The 21,806-nt window shown below is 59.1% G+C and overlaps 2 protein-coding genes across 3 annotated transcripts; both read left to right on the top strand.

Moving 5' to 3' along the window:
- Window positions 1–741: 741 nt before the first annotated feature.
- MEN1 (multiple endocrine neoplasia I) lies at window positions 742–7,762 on the top strand. 2 transcript variants are annotated; one of them, XM_012665665.1, is made up of 10 exons: window positions 742–785; window positions 1,161–1,621; window positions 2,928–3,136; window positions 3,346–3,474; window positions 3,795–3,835; window positions 3,917–4,004; window positions 4,669–4,805; window positions 5,231–5,366; window positions 6,042–6,206; window positions 6,429–7,762. In XM_012665665.1, the coding sequence occupies exons 2-10, from the start codon at window positions 1,177–1,179 to the stop codon at window positions 6,909–6,911; spliced, it is 1,833 nt and encodes a 610-aa protein (XP_012521119.1). In that variant the 5' UTR covers window positions 742–785; window positions 1,161–1,176; the 3' UTR covers window positions 6,912–7,762. The 2 variants fall into 2 exon arrangements, with proteins under 2 accessions (XP_012521119.1, XP_012521118.1); XM_012665664.1 differs by having other exon boundaries at window positions 750–773.
- Window positions 7,763–8,052: 290 nt separating this feature from the next.
- Window positions 8,053–20,519, top strand: MAP4K2 (mitogen-activated protein kinase kinase kinase kinase 2). The gene is made up of 32 exons (XM_012665663.1): window positions 8,053–8,209; window positions 8,333–8,390; window positions 8,603–8,693; window positions 8,773–8,837; window positions 9,138–9,193; window positions 9,505–9,552; window positions 9,638–9,680; window positions 10,078–10,150; window positions 10,231–10,362; window positions 10,435–10,497; window positions 10,875–10,956; window positions 11,047–11,154; window positions 11,587–11,665; window positions 11,762–11,820; window positions 12,275–12,318; window positions 12,402–12,440; window positions 12,536–12,569; window positions 12,692–12,797; window positions 12,876–12,964; window positions 13,042–13,083; window positions 13,170–13,254; window positions 13,350–13,429; window positions 13,517–13,577; window positions 13,682–13,799; window positions 18,016–18,074; window positions 18,150–18,253; window positions 18,338–18,515; window positions 19,251–19,319; window positions 19,435–19,521; window positions 19,756–19,826; window positions 19,899–19,954; window positions 20,046–20,519. Exons 1-32 carry the CDS (start codon window positions 8,114–8,116, stop codon window positions 20,131–20,133), a joined length of 2,463 nt encoding a protein of 820 aa, XP_012521117.1. The 5' UTR covers window positions 8,053–8,113; the 3' UTR covers window positions 20,134–20,519.
- The last annotated feature ends 1,287 nt before the right edge of the window (window positions 20,520–21,806 follow it).

Genomic DNA, 21,806 nt, shown 5'->3' on the forward strand with positions numbered 1-21,806 from the left:
AACTCCTGAGCTCAAACAATCCGCCCGCCTCGGCCTCCCAGAGTGCTAGGATTACAGGCCTGAGCCACCGCGCCCAGCCTGTTTCAAAGTTTTAAAATATTAATATAAATACTATCCTAGCACACATATTGTTCTGCAGCTTATTTCCTTCAAAAATATGCCCTGCGGATCCATTTTAGGGGGCATAGAGCTACTTCACTCTAACTTTTACCTTATCATTAATATAAATAACTACAGTGGTTCTTTCTATGTTCCTCTTTGCACAGCGGGGAAGAGTTGCTAGACACAGAGTAGGCACATTTACATGTTAATGGATACTGGTAAATATCCAACCAAAGTGGCACAACACATTTACACTCTACCGGTGTTTAAAAGTACCCGTTTCCCTCATATCTTGCCCACTTACTAGTGATAGCAGAACCTGCAGAAGCGCAGTGACCGCCTGAGCGTGCCCAACCACTCCCCGAACTACAACTCCCAGAAGGCACCGCGGACACCCCTATTCCCTGGTCTGCGGGAAGGGAATGACCAAGCCTGAGTATCTTGGGAAGGCTGCGCTGCCTCCGCCCCTCACCTACCTCTACAGCTCCCGGAGAGATGGGCCTACCACTCCCACAAGCCACCGCGAACTGTACGGGCCCGCCCCATCGCCAGACGCGGCGGGGCGGGGGAGGGCCAGACTCCACTTCCCGGCAGGCAGTGCGGGCCAAGGGGCGGGACTTCATTTCCCAGCAGGCTCCAGGCGGCGGGCGCCTCGGTGCCTTGTGTGGGATGTAAGCTTGGAGGTGGGCTCGGGGGACCCAGGCCAGGACTCTCCTTAGGGTTTGGGGGCGTTGGCCTGGGTGCGCCTTCCGGATGGACTCTAGGGGTCCGGGGGTGCAGTCGTAGGGAGGGGACGGGGTGGCCATTGGGGGTTCTCAGCGGGGTCCTCGGGGCGCTCCCTCGTCGGGGCTGGGGGTCCCAGGGTTGTGGGGGACAAGGAGGCCCCACAGCCTCAGCTGAAGGGTCTCACCGACAAAAGAGGGGGAGCTGGTGAGCGGAGGATGAAGGCGGGGAAGCAGGGAAGTTGTATGTGTGTTCGGGGTGGAACCTTAGCTGAGCCTGGGAGGGGGCTCCCCGGCCAAGCCTGCCCGACCCTCCTTTCCCTGGCTCGCCCGCAGGCCGCCGCCCGCCGCCATGGGGCTGAAGGCCGCCCAGAAGACGCTGTTCCCGCTGCGCTCCATCGACGACGTGGTGCGCCTGTTCGCTGCGGAGCTGGGCCGTGAGGAGCCGGACCTGGTGCTTCTCTCCCTGGTGCTGGGCTTCGTGGAGCATTTCCTGGCTGTCAACCGAGTCATCCCCACCAACGTGCCCGAGCTCACTTTCCAGCCCAGCCCCGCACCTGACCCTCCTGGCGGCCTCACCTACTTTCCTGTGGCTGACCTATCCATCATCGCTGCCCTCTACGCCCGCTTCACCGCCCAGATCCGTGGCGCTGTCGACCTGTCCCTTTACCCTCGAGAGGGAGGTGTCTCTAGCAGAGAGCTGGTGAAGAAGGTCTCCGATGTCATATGGAACAGCCTCAGCCGCTCCTACTTCAAGGACCGGGCTCACATCCAGTCCCTCTTCAGTTTCATCACAGGTTGGAGCCTGACAGGTGGCAAGGGAAGAGAATGAAACCTGTCCCACCTCTTCACAACACTCCATGGTTTACAAGCGCTTTTGAGATCTGTAAACCTTGTGTGGTGGAGCAGGTGTTAGTTGTCCCTTTGCAGTTGGGGAAGCTGAAGCCCAGAGGGGAAGTGATGTGCCAGTCTCACACAGAATGGCAGGGCTGGGACTGGAACCTGATCACTTGGCTCCAAATCCATTAGCCTCTCCTCTGCCCCCTCACAACCCCCACCCCTGACATTGAGCAGCTACAGAAGTCATGCAGCCCAGCATGAGGCACAGAGGGTGGTAGCAGATTTAGGGGGCAAGGAGACAAAATTGGGCTACATTTGAGATGATTGAATGAAATAATAACTATGGGAATGTTTTGGAAATGAACAGACCAGGAGCTTAATTTCAAGATTAAGATTTAGGGCTTACAAAGAACTTCTTTGTGCCAAGCCCAGTTGACTGGCAGTCCCATCCTAGTGTGCCGTATTGAGAAGGAATCTGAGGCTGCTTCTGAGCTTAGCAGGAAAGAGTGCGGAGATAAATTAGGAGTATTTTTTTTTTTTTTTTTTTTGAGACAGAGTCTCACTCTTTTGCCCAGGCTAGAGTGAGTGCCGTGGTGTTAGCCTAGCTCACCGCAACCTCAAATTCCTGGGCTCAAGCAATCCTTCTGCCTCAGCCTCCCGAGTAGCTGGGACTACAGGCACGCGCCACCATGCTTGGCTAGTTTTTTCTATATATTTTTAGTTGTCCGATTAATTTCTTTCTATTTTTAGTAGAAACGGGGTCTCGCTCTTGCTGAGGCTGGTTTTGAACTCCTGAGCTCAAACAATCTGCCCGCCTCGGCCTCCCAGAGAGCTAGGATTACAGGCGTGAGCCACCGCGCCCGGCCAAATTAGGAGTATGTTGGTGGGTGTGTGAAAAGAGTGTTGGCCAGAATGTCCTCTTTTTGCCATCCCTGTTTTAATCTAATAAGTGCAATAAAATGGGGAAATCCTTAAATTCACAGAAATATATAACATGGTTGCAGAGAGAGAAGGGACAGGGTCAAAGTCTGGGTCAGCTACAGGAAATCCAGAAAGTTCTCTTGTTGGGGATGGGGGTATAAATGGGGAGGGAGAGGCTTTGAACACAGTAGGGAAGAGCAAAAGGGACAGTGCCAGGAGCATCTGAAGTTGGGGCACAGGCTTGGAGTGGGGCTGGGAGGGAGTGTGGCCCATCACTATCTGTCCCCCTTTTCCCAGACCAAAGGACAGAGGACCCTCTTTCATTACCTCCCCCTTCCACAGGGACCAAACTGGACAGCTCTGGTGTGGCCTTTGCTGTGGTGGGGGCCTGCCAAGCCCTGGGTCTCCGGGATGTCCACCTGGCTCTGTCTGAGGATCATGCCTGGGTAGTGTTTGGGCCTAATGGGGAGCAGACAGCTGAGGTCACCTGGCATGGCAAGGGCAACGAGGACCGCAGGGGCCAGACTGTCAACGCGGGTGTAGCTGAGCGGGTATTGTGTTCTCCCAACCTTGTCCCCTTCATACTCTGCTAGCCCAAGCCACCCAAAGGACTTTACTTTCTTGGGCCCCATTCCCCTCTTCCCGTCACCACCTACATATATCAGGAGGGGAGGCAGAAGAGCCCCTTCCCTGGCTGTCATTCCCTGAAGCAGACACAGGGTGGGCCATCATGAGACATTTGATCTTGTCTCCTTGAAAGAGCTGGCTGTACCTGAAAGGATCATACATGCGCTGTGACCGCAAGATGGAGGTGGCATTTATGGTGTGTGCCATCAACCCTTCCATCGACCTGCACACCGACTCCCTGGAGCTGCTGCAGCTGCAGCAGGTGAGGGCTGTGCCCGCGGGGCAGGAGTGGGCTAGGCCAGGCTGCTGACTGGCCTTGCTGTGGGACTCGGGGCAGAGGCACTTTCCCTTCCTGAGCTTCCACTTCCCTTTCTGTAAAATGGGTTAGTAACTCCTGACCCGGCCTTTCCAAGGGCTATTAGGAGAGTGGAACTGAGACATGAAAGAGCTAGTTCCTGAATTCTGGTCCTTCCAACTTGGTGGGAGATCCCTGTTGGTTCTGGCCCCCACCTCTGCTTGATAGACTGAAGATCCTTCCTGTCCCCACCCCCTTAGCTCATAACTCTCTCTTTTGGCCCCTAGAAGCTGCTCTGGCTGCTCTATGACCTGGGACATCTAGAAAGGTCAGTAAGGGAAAGTGGCCAGGCTGGGCCTTAGGGGCCCAGAGGGCTGGGTGGCAGCCTGAACTTATGGTCCTTTGCCAGGTACCCCATGGCACTAGGGAACCTGGCAGATCTGGAGGAGCTGGAGCCCACCCCTGGCCGGCCAGACCCACTCACTCTCTACCACAAGGTGGGGTCATCTCAGGAGGGTGCAGAAGGGAGACCCCAGCAGTGGCTGGGGTCCCCTTCTGGGGATTTGGAGGGACAGGTGAGGTGAGAACTTTGTGTGTTGGGGTGTATTACCATCTAGCCCCATGTCGTATCAGATATACTGTGTGCATACTCCATGCAGTCAGGGCTGCCTGAAGGGTGTTCTGGGTTCCCCAGCCTGAGAGTGGCAGGGCCTGGATTTGTCCCTTCAGCCCTTCATTTCCTGCTGCCCCTCACTCTCCTTCCTGGAGTATAACAGAAGGTCAAAAACAGTGGGAGCACTGAGGAGGGAGTGTTAACTTGGTGGAGGTGGGAGTAGGAAGGCCATTGGCCTTGGCTTGGAAGTCTTTGTTGTTTGTGTAGATGAGTATGTGGGAAAGCCTGGGTAAGAGACAGAGCTTGGAGGGTAGGTCTCTCCCCTCCCTATTCTTGTTCTGTGTGGGCCCCACCCCTGCAGTCGGCCCCTGGCCTCAGCAAGCAGTCCTGCAGTCCCAGGAGCTGGCAGGGAGTGGGTGGGATTGGAGATGGACAGGACTCTTTGGGCTCTTCCTTTTACCCCTTCTGGGTGTGACCTGATGGGGCATTTGTGCCAGCTGAGGCAGCTGGGGGCTGCCTCCCTGAGGCTCCTCTGCCTCACCCCCCAGGGCATTGCCTCAGCCAAGACCTACTACCGAGATGAGCACATCTACCCCTACATGTACCTGGCCGGCTACCACTGTCGCAACCGCAATGTGCGCGAAGCCCTGCAAGCCTGGGCCGACACGGCCACTGTCATCCAGGAGTGAGGATCTCCCCAATAGGGCCTCCAGCTCCTCCTTTCATCCCCCTCCACCCAGTTTCCAACCACCCTCGTCCAGCAGTGAGGCCTGGATCCTAAGCCCTATCCCCTCTCCAACCAGTCCCTAGGCAGCCAAGGCCCCCATCACCCAGGAGGTAGGGACTGCTGATTAAGGGCTTCCCTCCCTCCCTCTCTCCTCCCAGTTTTTAACCACTGTCATCCAGCAGTGGGACCTCCACCTCAGCCCCATGCCCACTCCTTACTGTTGCTCTAGGGTAACACAGACACTATCACTTTGGAGCGAAGCTCCCAACCACTCCCCCAGTCCCTTAGATGACCCAGTAAAAGAAACTTGGGCTCCATCTCCTAGTAGATCCCCAAGGGTACCCCTCATGGCAAGAACCCACAGTGCCCCACTGCTCTCATAGCTACAACTACTGCCGAGAAGATGAGGAGATCTACAAGGAATTCTTCGAAGTGGCCAACGATGTCATCCCCAACTTGCTGAAGGAGGCTGCCAGCTTGCTGGAGGCAGGCGAGGAGCGGCCAGGGGAACAGAGCCAGGTGAAGGGCTGGTGCTCCACTCTGTGTCCAGCCTGCCACCTGGCAGGGCTCCCCAACCACAGGACATGGGGCTATACAGGAAGGTGGCCCCAAGCAGAGAACCACATTCCCTTCTGCTGTAGCTGAGGTCCTGGGCCTGGGTTTGAGGAGCAGGGAGTACTTCAGTGGTTTCTACCTTGTGCCTTCAAGTAAATGGGGTAGAAGCTCATCTCTTTCATGGCCAAGGTCCCTCATTCAGCTTAGGGGATGGGATGGAGGTAAAGGATGGTTCCCCTTCCCCAGTCCTGGCTAAGGACTGGCTTTATAAAAGAAAGGAGAAGCCTAGGCAAGAGCGGGACCCCGTCTTCTACACAGAATTGAAAAATTAGCCAGGTGTGGGGGCTCATGTCTGTAGTCCCAGCTACTTGGGAGGCTGAGGAAGGAGGATCACTTGAGCCCAGGAGTTTGAGGTTGCAGTGAGCTGTGATTATACCACTGCACTCCAGCCTGAGTGACAGAGTGAGACCCTATCTCGAAAAAAAAAAAAGTTCTAAGAATGCTCCCAACCTATGTTCACTTCTTCCAGAGCTGGGATTTGTTGCCTTGGTGGTGGTGGTGGGGGGGGGCTGGCCTATGCCCTCTGCCTAGGGATGAGTAAGGGTCTCTGACCTGTGCCCTCCCTTCCCCCTTGCCCAGGGTACCCAGAGCCAGGGTTCTGCTCTCCAAGACCCTGAGTGCTTCGCCCACCTGCTGCGATTCTACGATGGCATCTGCAAATGGGAGGAGGGCAGCCCCACGCCTGTGCTGCACGTAGGCTGGGCCACCTTCCTTGTGCAGTCCCTCGGACGTTTTGAGGGACAGGTGAGGGGCAGCTGTACAGGAGGGCTGGGCACTTCAGGTGGTGACAGCAGCCACAGGAGAGTCAGACCTTTGTGGCCCAGAGGCAGCATCTGTCCATCCCCTTGGGTACAGTTGAGACGGAGACCCCCTAGACAGGATGGGATGGATGGCCACGGCAGGGCCCTCGAGTTCCAGCCACTGGGCCGCAGCCTTTCCCTCAGCTTGCTCTCTCTCACTGCCCAGGTGCGGCAGAAGGTGCGCATAGTCAGCCGGGAGGCCGAGGCAGCAGAGGCAGAGGAACCCTGGGGCGAGGAAGCCCGGGAAGGCCGGCGGCGGGGCCCGCGGCGAGAGTCCAAGCCAGAGGAGCCTCCGCCACCCAAGAAGCCCGCTCTGGACAAGGGCCCGGGCACCGGCCAGAATGCGGTGTCGGCACCCCCTCGGAAGCCCGCAGGGACGGTCCCGGGCACTGCCCGAGGCCCCGAAGGCGGAAGCGCGATTCAGGCGCCAACACCTGCAGCGTCGCCGCCGCCCGAGGGTCCGGTGCTCACTTTCCAGAGCGAGAAGATGAAGGGCATGAAGGAGCTGCTGGTGGCCACCAAGATCAACTCGAGCGCTATCAAGCTGCAACTCACGGCGCAGTCGCAAGTGCAGATGAAGAAGCAGAAAGTGTCCACACCCAGCGACTACACTCTTTCTTTCCTCAAGCGGCAGCGCAAGGGCCTCTGAGATATTGAGGACTTCCTAACAGCCCACCCGGCCCCAGGGCCCGCCCTCAGTCCGTACCGAGGCTCCACCCTGGTCCTCCTGCTCCGAGCCCAGGCTCCGCCCCCAGCGCTCGGGGGCCTAGGCCGGGCGGCCTGCTCAGGACCAGGCCCCACCCCTACCCGGAACCCAGGCATCTGGTCCTCGGAATACAGACTTCATACATACCCCCTCTACCCCCGACTTAAGATTCGCTCCAGCTCAGAACCGAGGACCCCGCTCCCAGAATCCCAGCCGGCCGATTGAAACTTCACCCCAGGCCCTGATCACCGATCTTTAAAGGTCCAACCCCTGGAAACTCCGGTTCCTCCTCAGAATGGAGGCGCTAACCTAGAGCCAAACCGGAGTTGCTCCCAGCTCGCAGGGGCTGAGGTTTCACCCCTAACCCAAGTAGCACAGGTCCCATCTCCAGCCCTGGAACCCAGAACCCCTGTTAGCCCCTAGGAGTACATTTCCGCACTTCAGAATTCCAACCCTTGGGAATCCAAGTCCCCTACCCCAAAGAACTTAAGTCCTGCTCCAGAACTTGGAAATCCTGGCTTCCTCTCCTTCCTATCCCAAGAGCCCGTGACACGAAACTCTACCCCCAGCCGATGAGAATCCTGAGTCCTGTCCTCTCTCCTCTGACCTGACTGGTCCGGGATCAGAGCAGGACCTCTCTTACGACCCTCTAGGAACCTCCCCGAGGTTCAGTCCATCTCGGGGACCCGGGAGGAAATCTGCAGGGGGTTGGGAGTGGGTGAAGGGAGCCTGAGCTCTTCCTATTTTGTACATAGATTTATTTTTCAGTTCTGAGGAAGATAAATACATTTTGTAAAAAAACAAATCCCATGTGGGTGATTCATCTGGGAAACTGGGGATGGGGCGGGGAGTGCGACGTCCCCTCTTTCCTCTGCTTTCTGGCTTTCTGGACTTGGCGCTCCCTACCCATAGAGGGCGAGGAACTGGCGCATGGCTTCAGGACCCAAGCCCCGCCCCGGCCTCGGGACTTCCCCGCGTCGCAGAGGGCCTGTCCCGCGGGCGCCTCCTCCCGGCCGGGCGGCGGGGCATCCCCGGTCTGGCCCCGCCCCTGGCCCCGCCCCCGCGGCCTCGGAGCCACCCGCGCCGTCCCGCGCCGGCTCCGCAGCTTGCGTCCGCCCGCCAGCCGGCCCGCCCGGCGCCGGGCCATGGCGCTGCTGCGGGACGTGTCGCTGCAGGATCCGCGGGACCGCTTCGAGCTGCTGCAGCGCGTGGGAGCCGGGACCTATGGCGACGTCTACAAGGTGCGCCGGGCGGCAGGACCAGCGGGAGAGCCGGCAGGGGGTTGCAGGCTCTGCGTCCTGCTGGGGAAACCAGCCCCCAGCCCCGTCCCCTCCTCATCTCGCTTCGCTCCTCCACCCCTGCAGGCCCGCGACACGGTCACGTCCGAACTGGCCGCCGTGAAGATAGTCAAGCTAGACCCAGGTGAGGGCCAGGCCGGGGCCTCTGCGCCGCAGGGAGGGCGGAGCGCCTGCGGGCGCGGTGTGCGGGGCGGAGGGCTGACATTTGCGAGCCCCCCTGAGAGGCATGCCCCAGGAGGTCCTGTCGCTTAGCACTCTGTGCCCATTTTGCAGATGGGGGTACTGAGTCAGGGCGACCCTTGTGCGGCTCCCCCCATGATTTCTTGTGCTCCCCAGGCGACGACATCAGCTCCCTCCAGCAGGAAATCACCATCCTGCGGGAGTGCCGCCACCCCAATGTGGTGGCCTACATTGGCAGCTACCTCAGGTGAGGCTGCTTTATCTCCGCTCCCAGGCAGCCCCCATGTGGCCTGCCGCGTGCCCACCCCAGCTCTGTGTTCCCCCAGGAATGACCGCCTGTGGATCTGCATGGAGTTCTGCGGAGGGGGGTCCCTGCAGGAGATTTACCATGGTGAGGGCCAGAGCTCTAGGCCCCAGAGGGCCACTGCCTTCCCTTCACCCCATCCCCAGCCCAATGCAGGGGAGGAGAGTCTTGGCCCTGGACTTGGCTCCTCTCCACTCCTGGCTGGCTGTGTGACCTTGAGAGAAATGCTGTCCATCTCTGGGCTCAGTATCCCAGACTATACTTGGAAGGAATGTGGCCAACACCTCTTTCACTTAGCAGTGCCTGCTGCTTCCCCAACACAGGGTAGCCTGGGAGGGGCGACATATCCCCTGCCCCCCCTGCCAGCCCTTGCACTTTCTGTTTCAGCCACTGGGCCCCTGGAGGAACAGCAGATTGCCTATGTCTGCCGAGAGGCACTGAAGGTAGCTGGGCCCATGAGGCACTCACCACCCCCTCAATACCCAGGACCTGTGGGCCAAGAGCCCAGTTGAGCAGTGGGGGGCGGGCGGAGTGGCTCAAGCAGGGCTGGCCCAAGGGGCTGTGGGTCCTATAGGGAAGGGGCCCCAGACCTGTTGCCGGAAGCAGCTCATTTCCCTCTTGGCTCAGTTACTTCCTGTTTGGGGAGAGGGGAGGAGGAAGCGGCTTGGGTGGGGGGCCCCAGTCCTGAGAGGGGGTTCAGGAGAGGGGTGATAGTGCTGGGTAGCTGCTCTCAGGGATTCCTCTTTGTTCCCAGGGGCTCCACCACTTGCATTCTCAGGGGAAGATCCACAGAGACATCAAGGTAGGGGTCTGGCCAAGGGCATCATGGGAGGGAGGAGGAGGCTCTCGGGGCACCAGACGGGATTCTCTCTCCTCCATTCCCACAGGGAGCCAACCTTCTCCTCACTCTCCAGGGAGATGTCAAGCTGGGTCAGTACCCTGGGGACACAGGCAGGGTGAGGGTTCTTTGGGAGCTCTGGGAGTCTGAGAGAGAACCTGGACTCCAGTGCTGGGTGTCCTTGGACAAGTCACTTTGCCACTTGAGTCTCAGTTTCCTCATTCAGAAAATGGAACAGTACTCCCTACGTTCTAGAGGTTGGATAAGGTTGGGTCTGTATGGAGTCTGACACGGGACAGGCACTCGGTCAGGGATAGTGGGTGGTTGACCCCTTTCTGGAGAGGGACCTGGCCTTGCCTTGGGCCTGTGACTGAACCTGGGCCGCCTGCCCATCCGAGCCCCACCAGGTGCATCCTGAACCTGAACCCTGGGGGTGAGATGGCAAGTGGCAGGCAGAGGGCTGGTGAGAGCCACTGCTTCTCCCTGCAGCTGACTTTGGGGTGTCAGGCGAGCTGACGGCATCTGTGGCCAAGAGGAGGTCTTTCATTGGGACGCCTTACTGGTGAGGCTGCAGCTCGGGCAGAGGGGGCAGGGGACCATAGGTGTGGTACCCGGCCATCCCATCTGTCACCCCACCTCTAGGATGGCTCCAGAGGTGGCTGCTGTGGAGCGTAAAGGTGGCTACAATGAGCTGTGTGACGTCTGGGCCCTGGGCATCACTGCCATTGAGTTGGGCGAGCTACAGCCCCCTCTATTCCACCTGCACCCCATGAGGTCAGCTCAGCACTTGCCCTTGTCTAACCCTTGTCCTGTGGACCTTGGCCCCTGACCTTGCACCCTCCACAGGGCCCTGATGCTCATGTCGAAGAGCAGCTTCCAGCCTCCCAAGCTGAGAGACAAGACTCGCTGGTGAGGGCCTACATTCCCCTCCTGGGATCCCCCCACTTTTCAGCCAGACCCTGTGGGGAAGGAGGAGCCTTCTGCCGACTCCCAGGGTGCAGTCTCGAGAGCCCTCTCTGGGCTTCTACTGACCATCTGAGCGAGGGGCCTGGTGGCCCTCTGGGCTGAGGATTCAGTGTGAACAGGAAAGAAGGGCAGAGGGTTGATGACAGAGGATCTGCTGTGTCGCAACACAGCGTTGCTCAGGCCGGCTGCCCTTGGCCTCTGCCGGCTCTTTCCTGGGTGGGCCCAGCACACTCCTCTGCAGGGAGGGCAGGGTAGCAGGTGGGATGCTGTACACAAGAACTAACCTGGGTCTGGGGGTGGGGGCCTCTTGTGCCCACTAGGACCCAGAATTTCCACCATTTTCTCAAGCTGGCCTTGACCAAGAACCCCAAGAAGAGGCCAACAGCAGAGAAGCTTCTGCAGGTGGGAGGCGGGGGTGGGGGGCAGGGGCCTCAGTGTTCAAAGTCAGGGGCCTGGAGGACAGGGACCAACCTGATCACCCCTCTCCTCCAGCACCCATTCACAACCCAGCAGCTCCCTCGGGCCCTCCTCACACAGCTGTTGGACAAGGCCAATGACCCCGATCTGGGAGCCCCCTCCCCTGAAGACTGTGAGCTGGAGGTAAGTGGGGGGGGGGGAGCTGGGAAATGGGTCTTGGCTGGGCCTGGTCGGAAGGACCCAAAGGTGATGTCAGTCAAGGTCCCTTCAACTTGTACAATACCTGCACAGGGGGCTTCCCTCCAGTTGGGCCCACCCATTAGAAATCTTTCCTGAGCTGGGTCTTGCCTCCCTGTAACACCCATGAACCCGATAGGTTCCTGCCCTTGGGCCCAGGCTGACCAACACCATGACCCAGCTTCTTTTTGCTTCCTGTGTGATCTCTCAAAAGTTATTTGACCTTTCTGTGCCCATTTTCTCATATGAGGGTGTCATCTGGTCTCACGATAATCTCAGAGGATTGTAGTGAAAACATGTTGATGTGTTCGAAACACCTAATATGATACCTGGTGTGAGGCACATGCCAGGCGTGTGTCCCTGTTTGTTCTCTCGTAGACTTATGACGTGTTTCCAGACACCATTCACTCCCGGGGTCAGCACGGCCCGGCTGAGAGGACCCCCTCGGAGATCCAGTGTGAGTCTGTGGTGGGGGCTGTGTGCGGATTTGCTGTGGGAGCGGGGTTCATCCTGAGACTCCAGCCCTCTAACTCCTGTATTCTGGGCCCCCCAGTTCACCAGGTGAAATTTGGTGCCCCACGCAGGAAGGAAACAGACCCACTAAATGAGCCGGTAAGGGGCAGGCTTTGTGGACAGGGTGGTGTGTAGGGGTGGGGTGGATAGAGCACTCTTGGGGAGCTGGGCACCTCCAATCAAGGGGGCTTTGAAGCAGTGGCTGCCTGGGCCTCGGCCACCGTCCAGGCAGGCCTGTCCTGCCCAGGGACCGGGAGGGCTAGGGGCTCCTTCCTGGGCCACGTTTCCTTTGCTCCCAGGCTCAGTCCCTGTCTGCCTTGCTCAGTCTGTTTCTCCCTCCCTCCTGTTTGTCTCTTTGCCCTTTTCTTTCACAATTTCATGGTCTCTCTGCCTCTCGCTGTCTCTCCCAAGTCTCTTGCCTGTCACCGGCTCCCTTTCCACCTGTCTGTCCTTGCTCTTTCCGGAAGCTCTTGACTGTTCTCTCACCTTGTCCCTCTCTCTCTGCCCCTCTCCGTTCTCTGCCCCTCTCCGTTCTCTGCCGTGGCTACTCCAGTGGGAGGAAGAGTGGACGCTGCTGGGGAAGGAGGAGCTGAGTGGGTAAGTGGCGGGGAGGGAAGCTGCAGGGAGGGGTTGGGGGCAGCAGAAAGGCTGACCTCTGACCCCTTTGTGCCCCTGCCCAGGAGCCTGCTGCAGTCAGTACAGGAGGCACTGGAGGAAAGGTGAGCGGCTGGGCCCCGGAGAGGGGCACGGGGCAGCCAGGCCTGGACGCCAGTGACCTCTCACACCTCAGCTGCCTCTGGTCTGTCCCCTACAGGAGCCTGACCATGCGGCCAGCCTCGGAACTGCAGGTGCAGAGTGGAGGGAGGCTGGAGCTGGGCATGAGGAACCCGCTGCAGAGGGTATGATGGGGTGGGGCAGGTTACAGAGCTACCTGCTAACACCCAGGCTGGGCCCCCAACCCTCCTGTCAGGAGCTGGACTCTCCAGACGATTCCATGGGAACCATCAAGCGGGCTCCATTCTTGGGGCCACCCCCCTCTGAGCCTGCAGCTGAGGACCCTCTATCTAGCCCCCAAGGTGAGTCCCAGGCTTGGGAGGCCAGGCAGGCCCAGGGTGGGGGCTGGGTGGGGAATCACAGCCAGTCTGTGCCTGTAGGAACCCTGCCCCCACCTCCGCAAGGCCCTGACAGCCCCCCACTGCTGCCCACCGCCTGGGCCACCATAAAGCAGCAGGAGGATCCTGAGGTGAGGGGTGCTGCCAAGGGGCGGGGGGTGGGTGGCAGGGGCCTCACCTTGGCCCTGACCCCTTCCCTTCCTCCCAGAGGTCGTCCTGCCATGGGCTGCCCCCAACCCCCAAGGTGCACGTAAGTGTTTGCCCATGGACCCGCTGCCCCCACCCCTACCCCTGCCCTGCCCCTATGTGCCCTCCTAGCCTCTCGCTCCTCCACAGATGGGTGCCTGCTTCTCCAAAGTCTTCAACGGCTGCCCCCTGCGCATCCACGCTGCTGTCACCTGGATTCACCCTGTTACTCGAGGTAGGCTGGGAGCAGGGAGGGTGCAGGAGCCCGGGAATCCCTCAGCTTGGGCCAGGGGGCATTGACTGACCTCTGACCTGTGCCCAAACCTGCAGACCAGTTCCTGGTGGTGGGGGCCGAGGAAGGCATCTACACCCTCAACCTACATGAACTGCATGAGGACACGCTGGAGAAGGTGAGGGCTGGCTGGCCATGGAGGGTAGAGGGCCTTGAGGGGCCCGGGTGCTGACCACCAGTCCACCTGTCCCTCTGTCACCTCCAGCTGATTTCACACCGCTGTTTCTGGCTCTACTGCGTGAACAATGTGCTGCTGTCACTCTCAGGTACAAGATGAGACTGGCAGGGAGGTGACCCTGCAGCACCCACGGCTCCTCAGTACCCTGCCCACCAGCACCCTCGAGCCCCTGCCTCTCTCCCTCCCTGGCAGGGAAATCCACACACATCTGGGCCCATGACCTGCCAGGCCTGTTTGAGCAGCGGCGACTACAGCAACAGGTTCCCCTGTCCATCCCCACCAACCGCCTCACCCAGCGCATCATCCCCAGGTCAGCAACCGTGGCGTGCAGGGAAGTGGGAGGCAGAGGGGCAGAGGGGGGAGGAATATGGCCCTGCCCGTTACTGGGAGCGCTGTGATTTTAGAGGGTTGCTTGCCCTCTCTGAGCCCATTTCCTCCTCCGTCAATACAGTTGACAGTCCCCCGAGGTTTGTAGGGAGGCCAGGAGGAGATATTGGATGTGAAAGCGCTTTGCAAATTGTGGGAGCCTGGTTGTTAAGGTGTGGCACTTGATTTGACAGTTAAACATTTACTGAGCATGTATGCTGTGCTGGGCCCTGTGCTGGGCCCAGGGACATAGTCAAATGAGTTCTTGCTTTCAAGAAACGAGGGAGATGTGGGCCCATTACCAGACAGTTAGCCAGCCTGAGCACGAGCGAGACCCCGTCTCTTCAAAAAATAGAAAAATTAGCTGGGTGTGGTGGCACGTGCCTGTAGTCCCAGCTACTCGGAATGAGGCAGGAGGATCGCTTAAGCCCAGGAGTGTGAGGCTGCAGTGAGCTATGATGACACCACTGCACTTGAGCCTGGGCGACAGAGTAAGTCCGTCTCGAAAAAAAAACAAAACAAACAAAAAACCCAGAGCCTTCCAGAAGAGATTTTTGGGGACAAAAAAAAACAGAGCTGGTGCTGTGGCTCATGCTTGTAATCCCAGCCCTCTGGGAGGCTGAGACAGGAGGATTGCTTGAGGCCAGGAGTGTGAGTCCAGCCTGAGCAAGAACAAGACCCTGTCTCTACAAAAAATAGAAAAATTAGCCAGGCATAGTGGCGCGCACTTGTAGTCCCAGCTACTCGGAAGGCTACAGTGGGCTATGATGATGCCACTGCACTCTAGCCAGGGCGACAGAGCGAGACTCTGTCTCAAAAAAACAAAACAAAAAAAACCACCAGACAGTTAGCACCTGGTGCTGAGGGCCAGCTAGAGGGGGACTTGGGAGGAGTTGGGGAGGCCTCAGAGAGGCCAGGCAGGCTCATGGAGTTTGAAAAGACGTTAAGGTTTCCCAGGCAGAAGAGCTAGGACGGCATTCCAGGCCGAGGGAAGAGCGCATGCACGTCGGGGTGAATGCGTGCTCTGGGGATCTCGGGGGAGTTTGGCCTGAGGGAGGAGGCAGGACAGCCTGAGTGGAAGCTGCACAGGTGGCAGAGTCACGCCTTTGATGCCGGGCCCAGGATTTGGGCTTCGTCCAGCTGGCAGTGGCACCGTGAGCATGTTAAAAGGATCGCTCTGTGTGCTGATCGGGATTCTTCCTTTTGTAGGTGAGTCAACTCACTGGCGTAAGCACAGAAAGGGGACTTAACGACTCATGTAACTGACAGTTCAGGACTAGGGTTAGCTTCAGGCCCCACCGGATCCAGGTTTCAGTGGCACCCGCAGGAGCCTTTCTGCATGCCTTGGCTCTGTTTTCCTCGTGCTGCCTTCATGCTCACACAGGCTGTCTTGTCACGTGACGGCTGCCCGCACCTCCAGGCCCGTGTCCTGCTAGCTAACAACCAGTGGAACTAGAACCTCTATTTCCAAATCATTCCCACAAAAGTCCTGGAGCCCATTCTCATTGGTCTCGCTTAGGTGCATGGCTGCCCCTGCGCCAGTCACTGGGGCCGGGGGATGTGGGCACGGGTGGCCAGGCCGGGGTCACATGCTCTCCCCTGGGGCCTGGGGGAGGGAGAAGGGCTCGTCAGCCCCCCAAAGGAAAACCCCAGTCCTCTTGCCAAACGGGAAGGATGCTGGGCAGATGAAAACAAGAGGCGCCTGCTGGCTGGCTGTGGCGACAGTGGAAGGGTGAACTGGAGGAGGGAAGGCCGGTGGAGTGGCCCTGAGAGGTCGGAGGTTGGGCTGAGGGCCGGCGCCCGAGCAATGCGCAGGAAGTAGCACTGACAGGATCAAGCGCCTGCTGAGTGAGGGTGGTGTCAGGAGGTTGCACAGGAAGATAACGAGCTCTGCCTTGTCGTGTGCTTTATGAGGTGCTGGGAGGACGTCGGAGGGGAGGGTCACTCCTTCATCATTCAATGAGTATGTGCACAGCACCTCCTAGGTACCAGGCCGTGTCCTGGGGCTTGAGATGCTCCTTATCTCCTCACCACTGTCTCTTGGAGGGAGACGGTAGTGCATGTGATAAAGGTGCGTTCTGTGTGACGCACCAAGGTGGGGGTGCTCTGTGAAGAAGGCCAGGAGGGTGGGGTGCAGCCTGTGGTTTCAAACGGGGTGGTTGAGAAAGGCCTCGCTGAGAAAGTGCCGTTTGAGCAAAGACTTAGAGGAGGTGAGGAGGGAGCCCTGTGGGTACCCGGGAGAAGGGCGTCCCAGGAAAAGGGGATGGCCAGTGCAAAGGCCCTGGGGCAGGAGCAGCCCTGGCTTGTTTGGGGAGCAGTGAGGAAGCTATAGAGGGAGCCATGGGCTGAGAACTGCACAAGCTCACTGTCTCTGCTGTGTTCACCAGAGTAGAGTGAAGGGGGAAGCGGGAAAGGGGAGACCCCTCAGGAGGCTGTTGGAGGTGGCGGTGGCTTGGGCCAGGGTAGCAGTGAAGGAGGAGAAAATGGTCCGATTCTGATTCTCTTTTGGAAGTTGAGCCAATAGGATTTCCTGACGGTTGGTGGTGGATGGAAGGGAAAGGAGTCAAGGATGGATGATTCCAGGGTGTTTGGCCTGGGTGACGGGAAGGATGCAGCTGTCATCAGCTGTTGGTTTCAAGGAAAGCTGAATTCAATTTTGTCACAGGAAGATGCTTGTTAGATGTACAAGTGGGACCTCCATCCATGCGTGGCTGGGTGGGGCTGGACTCTGAGGAGAGGGGGTGTGCTATGGGATCAGACATTGTCATGACCATGTGGGCTGTGGGAACCAGGGGACTGGGCGGGGAGGGCAGGGGATGCCGGGCCAGTGGCTGCTCCAGCTGGGCAGATCAGGAGGGCCCAGGCGCTTCCTGTGGCGTGTTTGCTCCCGGACTGCATCTGGAGCCCTGTGGCCTCGGGGCTTCCTGAGCTCAGTCCCCAGGTGAGCCTGTGCTTTGGCCCAGGACGTGCAGGAAACAGGCCCGTCAGAGCCCCATCGAGTTGCAGGCAGCTTTTAGCCAGTGTTTGGGAAATCACGGAGTCACAGTGTCCACTTTGAATATAAAAAACAGGGAACTGGAATTGTTTGGAGAAGAAACAAATACAAAACTGTATGCCTCTGTCCCATCTGAAGACCAGCTGGGGAAGCGGATGGGCAGAACAAGGAGGGACGGAAGCGGCAGACAGTCAGATGTTGGCTTCCTGTCCATGTCCTGGCAGAAGGTACAGACAGGACCTGGGTTGCCGAGTGGAGATGGCAGGGCTGCCAACATGTAGCCCCATTCCCCAGGGGAAAAAACAGGCTCAGGGGGTTCTCTGGGGGACTAGGGGACACTCAGTGACCACGGCAAAGACGCTTCTGATGACCATCCCTCACCTGTTTCCTCAGGCAACAAGGGAGCCACCCACTGGCCCCTCAGGGCTGCAGCCTCAGCTGAAGAGGCAGAGCACAGGCCATTCGCCCTTTGAAGTCCTTTAACCTCCTTGGACCTGTTTTCCAATCTGTGAAATGGGCCACGAGCACTTTGTACAGTCTGGGAACTGGAGCCTGCATGCTCTCATTTCTTCATTTATACCTTGCCTTCAGCTAAAAAGGATTTTCAATGACTCGAAATAGGTGGAAAAATACTAATACAGACTGAGCAGGTGTGGGTGGCTCACGCCTGTAATCCCAGCACTTTGGGAGGCCGAGGTAGGAGGATCGCTTGAGGCCAGGAGTTCAACACCAGCCTAGGGAACATAGTGAGACCCCATTTCTGTTTTTAAAAAAGTACTAATAACATAGGCTGATAAAAGCCAGCCCTCTGTGAGCACACACAATGTGCTGGACACTGCTCTGAGCTTCTCCCTTCTGTGATCCTCTGGGATAGGCACCCTGTTATCCCCCTACTATAGAGGAAATTGAGGCATGGAGAGGTTAAGTGACGTGTACAAAATCACAGAGCTAGAGGTAATTCTGTGACCCAAAACCCTGGACTGGACAGAGATGCTCCAGGTCCTCTGCCCTTCACAGCTGTTCCCTGGGCAAGTTTCTCTACCTCTCTGAGCCTCTGTCTCTCACCTGTAAAGTGGGAAGATGATAGTGCCCACTTCATAGGGCTCTGTGGGGACCTTGCCCACAGATGGTACCCAGACACATGCCCTGGTTGTCACCCCTATAGGCGCTTTGCCCTGTCTACCAAGATTCCCGACACCAAAGGCTGCCTGCAGTGTCGTGTGGGTAAGAGTGGGGCCAGGGGGCTGGGCAGGTGTGGCAGTGCAGGCCTGGCCCGGTGCCAACTGCTACTTCTTGCAGTGCGGAACCCCTACACAGGCAGCACCTTCCTGCTGGCCGCCCTGCCCACCAGCCTGCTCCTGCTGCAGTGGTATGAGCCGCTGCAGAAGTTCCTGCTGCTGAAGGTAAGGGGCGGTGGGGGAGGCCCAGGGCACCTTCAGCAGTCTGCGGGGAGAAGTGGAGACCTGAGCATCCCTGCTGCCCCCCAGAACTTCTCCAGCCCTCTGCCCTGCCCAGCTGGGATGCTGGAGCCACTGGTGCTGGAAGGGAAGGAGCTGCCGCAGGTGTGTGTGGGGGCCGAGGGGCCCGAGGGGCCCGGCTGTCGTGTCCTGTTCCATGTCCTGCCCCTGGAGGCTGGCCTGACGCCTGAAATCCTCATCCCACCTGGTGAGCAGGAGGGCACGCATCAGAGAGACAGACGGGAGGGAGGCACGGGTGAGGTTCTCAAACCAGGCTCCCCACAGCCTGTGGCTCCATGGAGACCTGGGGGCCTGAGGGCACCAAGTGGGGTGTGGAGCACCCAGCCTCCCTTCAATGAGCTTCCGTAAAAGGTTTTATAGGCCACAGGGCTTGGCAACTAAGAAAAATCTGGTCAGCGCTGCTCTGGACCGAGGCAGGAGCAGCAGGAAAGAGCCAAACCTCCCAAGGCTGGGACGGGGGCCTCCACCCTGAGCTGGGGCCGCTAGGGAGCGGCAATGGGTGACAGAGAGGGGAAGGCGCACATGGACTGAGGCCTCTGGGGTGCTGGGTTTTCATTGTTGACCCTCACAACAGCCCTGCAAGGCGGTCATCATCGTGCCTGTGTTATGAATGAGGAAACTGAGGCTCACGGTGACTTCTCCCAGGTCACGCAGTGACTGAGTCTTGAAGCCTGGTTCACCCTCCCATGGCTCCCTGCGACTCTTCCCCTGCTCCCCAAGAGCCTGAGGATGGGTGACTTACCCTTTCGAGCCTCAGTTCCCCAGCTGTGCAGTGAGATTAGGTTTCCCAAGCCCGTGTGGCCATCGTGAGGCTGAAACGTGCTTGTGGGCGAGGGTTGGCTGTAGTATGTCCCCTGTGTTCTCCTGGGGCCCGAGTGTGCTGGTGGCTCAGCCAGGCCCTATCTGCCTTCTCTGTCTGCAGAGGGGATCTCAGGCTCGGCCCAGCAGGTGATCCAGGTGGACAGGGACACGGTCCTCGTCAGTTTTGAACGTGAGTGCCCTGGGGTCAGGGCTGGGGCCAGCGGATGGTGGGGGTGAGGGAACCTTGGTGGTCTGCCTCCCCAGAGGGGCCCCGCGCCTCCACCAACAGCCTCCTCCCGGTGCAGGCTGTGTGAGGATAGTCAACATGCAGGGTGAGGCCACGGCCACACTGGCGCCTGAGCTGACCTTTGACTTCCCCATCGAGACTGTGGGTGAGTGAGCAGAGGCGGGGGGCAGGACTTTGTCTGGCCTGGAACACGTGAGGAGGCTCAGGGGCCCAGGGCTGGAGGTGGGACAAAGAGGTGGATCCCCTATCCCCTCTTGAGAGCCAGCCTGGACACCTGAGGTCGGCCGGGACCTCTATGGCCCAGACCTGGGTGGGGGTGGCTTGGGATGTCAGTCTCCACAGGGCGGGCGCAGGGCTGATGGCAGCCCGGCCCCCCTAGTGTGTCTTCAGGACAGCGTGCTGGCCTTCTGGAGCCATGGGATGCAAGGCCGCAGCCTGGATACCAATGAGGTGCGTGGGGCTCAGGGACTGGCCTGCCCCTGCCCTGTGGTCCCCACCTCTCAGTGCCCTTTGTCTTCCCAGGTGACCCAGGAGATCACAGATGAGACGAGGATTTTCCGAGTGCTCGGGGCCCACAGGTGGGCAGTGGTGTCCCAGCCTCCCCAGAGGAGGGAGGACGTGCCTGAGCGCCTCCCACCCTGCTCACCTCTGCTTCTCCGTCCCCTCCAGAGACATCATCCTGGAGAGCATTCCCACCGACAACCCGGGGGCACACAGCAACCTCTACATTCTCACAGGCCATCAGAGCACTTACTGAGCGGCAGGCCTGGCCAGTGGCACCCCGCCCCACCCCCATGCCTTAGTTGCAGGCCCCTTTGGGTAAAGGGGCCCCTCCCAGATAGAGGAGCCCAGGCCCCGGCTCTGCTGGGGCTGTTGGGGAGAAATAATCCTGAGAAGTGTTTAGGGGCTGGGGAGGGAGGGGAACCCACTCATGCCTCAGCAATAACTTCACCAGGGGAAGCTGCTGTCACCTTCCCCTCCCCGGGGGCAACCCGGTCCCTAGTGCCCCAAGGCAGGGGGCCCTGGGCCACCCATTCCACATTTCCTTTCCACTCATCTGCCAAGAGCCTGCCCCAGCACTGTCCTGGGGAACATGGTATTTAAAAGAGAGAACTAGATTGGTATTAAAGCTGGTTTGGTTTACTCCTCTGGTCCCTCTGGGTGGGGGGAGCTGAGCCCACTGCCTCAACTCCCTCCTCCCATCCCTCTCTCCCTCTAGCATACCTTTCTGTGGCCACCAGGTACTGTGCACACACCATGGAAGGGTGGGGTACCAGTGTTTTGGGGAAGCCTGGTTGGGGTAACAGGAGGCCAGTGGCCCCAGCTGCCGTCTCAGCGGCACTGTGTTTTCCTGGGCTCCCTTGCTCAGAACTAACCCTCAGCTTTGCAGTTTGAGGCTTCTGCTGTAGTTTGGCATGCCAAGGACTCATGCAGATGGGGGATCTGAACAAAGGGACTCTTCATCTCACCTGGTGGCCTGTGGAAGGGCCCAGGAGGGGCCAGCCAAGGGTGTTCCATCCAGCCTCAGAGAGGTTGATGCCTGTGGAAACAGCCTGCTATGACCTGCAACCCTGCCCAGGCCTGGGACTGCCTGCCTGCCTCCCACCTCCTGCCTGGGTGTCCGGCCAGAAACATTAGATCGCGGTGGGAGCATCAGGTCAGACTGGAGGGAAGATCAGCCTGTGTCCGTATGGCAAATACTCCTGGAGGGCCCCCTCAGTGCCAGGCCCTGGGGTCACTACTACTAGGATAGGGACCAGCCCCCAGGGAGGTGGCATCCTCCTTGCTGGAGTCTGCACGTCAAGGGGGCGTCACTGACCTTGTGCTTCACGTTGTCATTCTCCTGTTTGCCTCTCAGAGGGTTCCGACCCCAGTGCCCTCCAGGGCCAGGGGTCCCCCTGTTGCCCCAGGCACTGACCGGCTGCTCTTGGGGAGGGGCAGATGAGGCCAAGGAGGCAGGAGGGGAGCTGCCCTGAGGGGCGGGGGGCACAGGCAGGGCCCAGCCCGCAGGGGATGGCAGGAAGGCACGGGTCAGGCCTGGAGGTGGCCCCACTATCTTCCTTCTGACAGTCAAGGCAGGTGTTTGAACAAGAGCATCCCTGCACGTGGTGGTCAGCAGTAAATACTTGCTAAATGAATGAAGCAACGTGGGGGTGGAGTGTAGATGGCCCCCTGTGTGAATAGACTCAGTGGCTCCCATGGACATCACATTGTCCCTTGTCCACCTCCAGCAGAGCTCTGCCTGCTCGGACTCCTTCCAGTGACTGGGAGGGTTTCTTGGATGAAACAGGGAGCCAGACCAGGGTGGGGACGCGGCTCTTGGTATTAGCTGTTCACATCCTTGTTCCCCATGAGACCCAAAGGAGGGGGAGAGGCACCTTCCAATTTTTGTTTGCGCCTGCCTGAAGGGCATCTAATGGTCCACATATG

Source organism: Propithecus coquereli, unplaced genomic scaffold, assembly GCF_000956105.1.
Source record: "Propithecus coquereli isolate 6110/MARCELLA unplaced genomic scaffold, Pcoq_1.0 Scaffold120, whole genome shotgun sequence".
NCBI lineage: Eukaryota > Metazoa > Chordata > Mammalia > Primates > Indriidae > Propithecus > Propithecus coquereli.

What these genes read in the sequence shown, in the direction of transcription:
- MEN1 (XM_012665664.1), top strand. An exon ending in CCTCTTCAGTTTCATCACAG is followed by an intron (nt 1,622 to 2,927) that starts GTTGGAGCCTGA and finishes CCCCTTCCACAG; the next exon opens with GGACCAAACTGGACAGCTCT. An exon ending in AGCTGCTGCAGCTGCAGCAG is followed by an intron (nt 3,475 to 3,794) that starts GTGAGGGCTGTG and finishes TTTGGCCCCTAG; the next exon opens with AAGCTGCTCTGGCTGCTCTA.
- MAP4K2 (XM_012665663.1), top strand. Translation starts at nt 8,114, where the DNA reads ATGGCGCTGCTGCGGGACGTGTCGCTGCAGGATCCGCGGGACCGCTTC. An exon ending in AGATCCACAGAGACATCAAG is followed by an intron (nt 9,553 to 9,637) that starts GTAGGGGTCTGG and finishes CCATTCCCACAG; the next exon opens with GGAGCCAACCTTCTCCTCAC. An exon ending in CCAGGGAGATGTCAAGCTGG is followed by an intron (nt 9,681 to 10,077) that starts GTCAGTACCCTG and finishes TTCTCCCTGCAG; the next exon opens with CTGACTTTGGGGTGTCAGGC.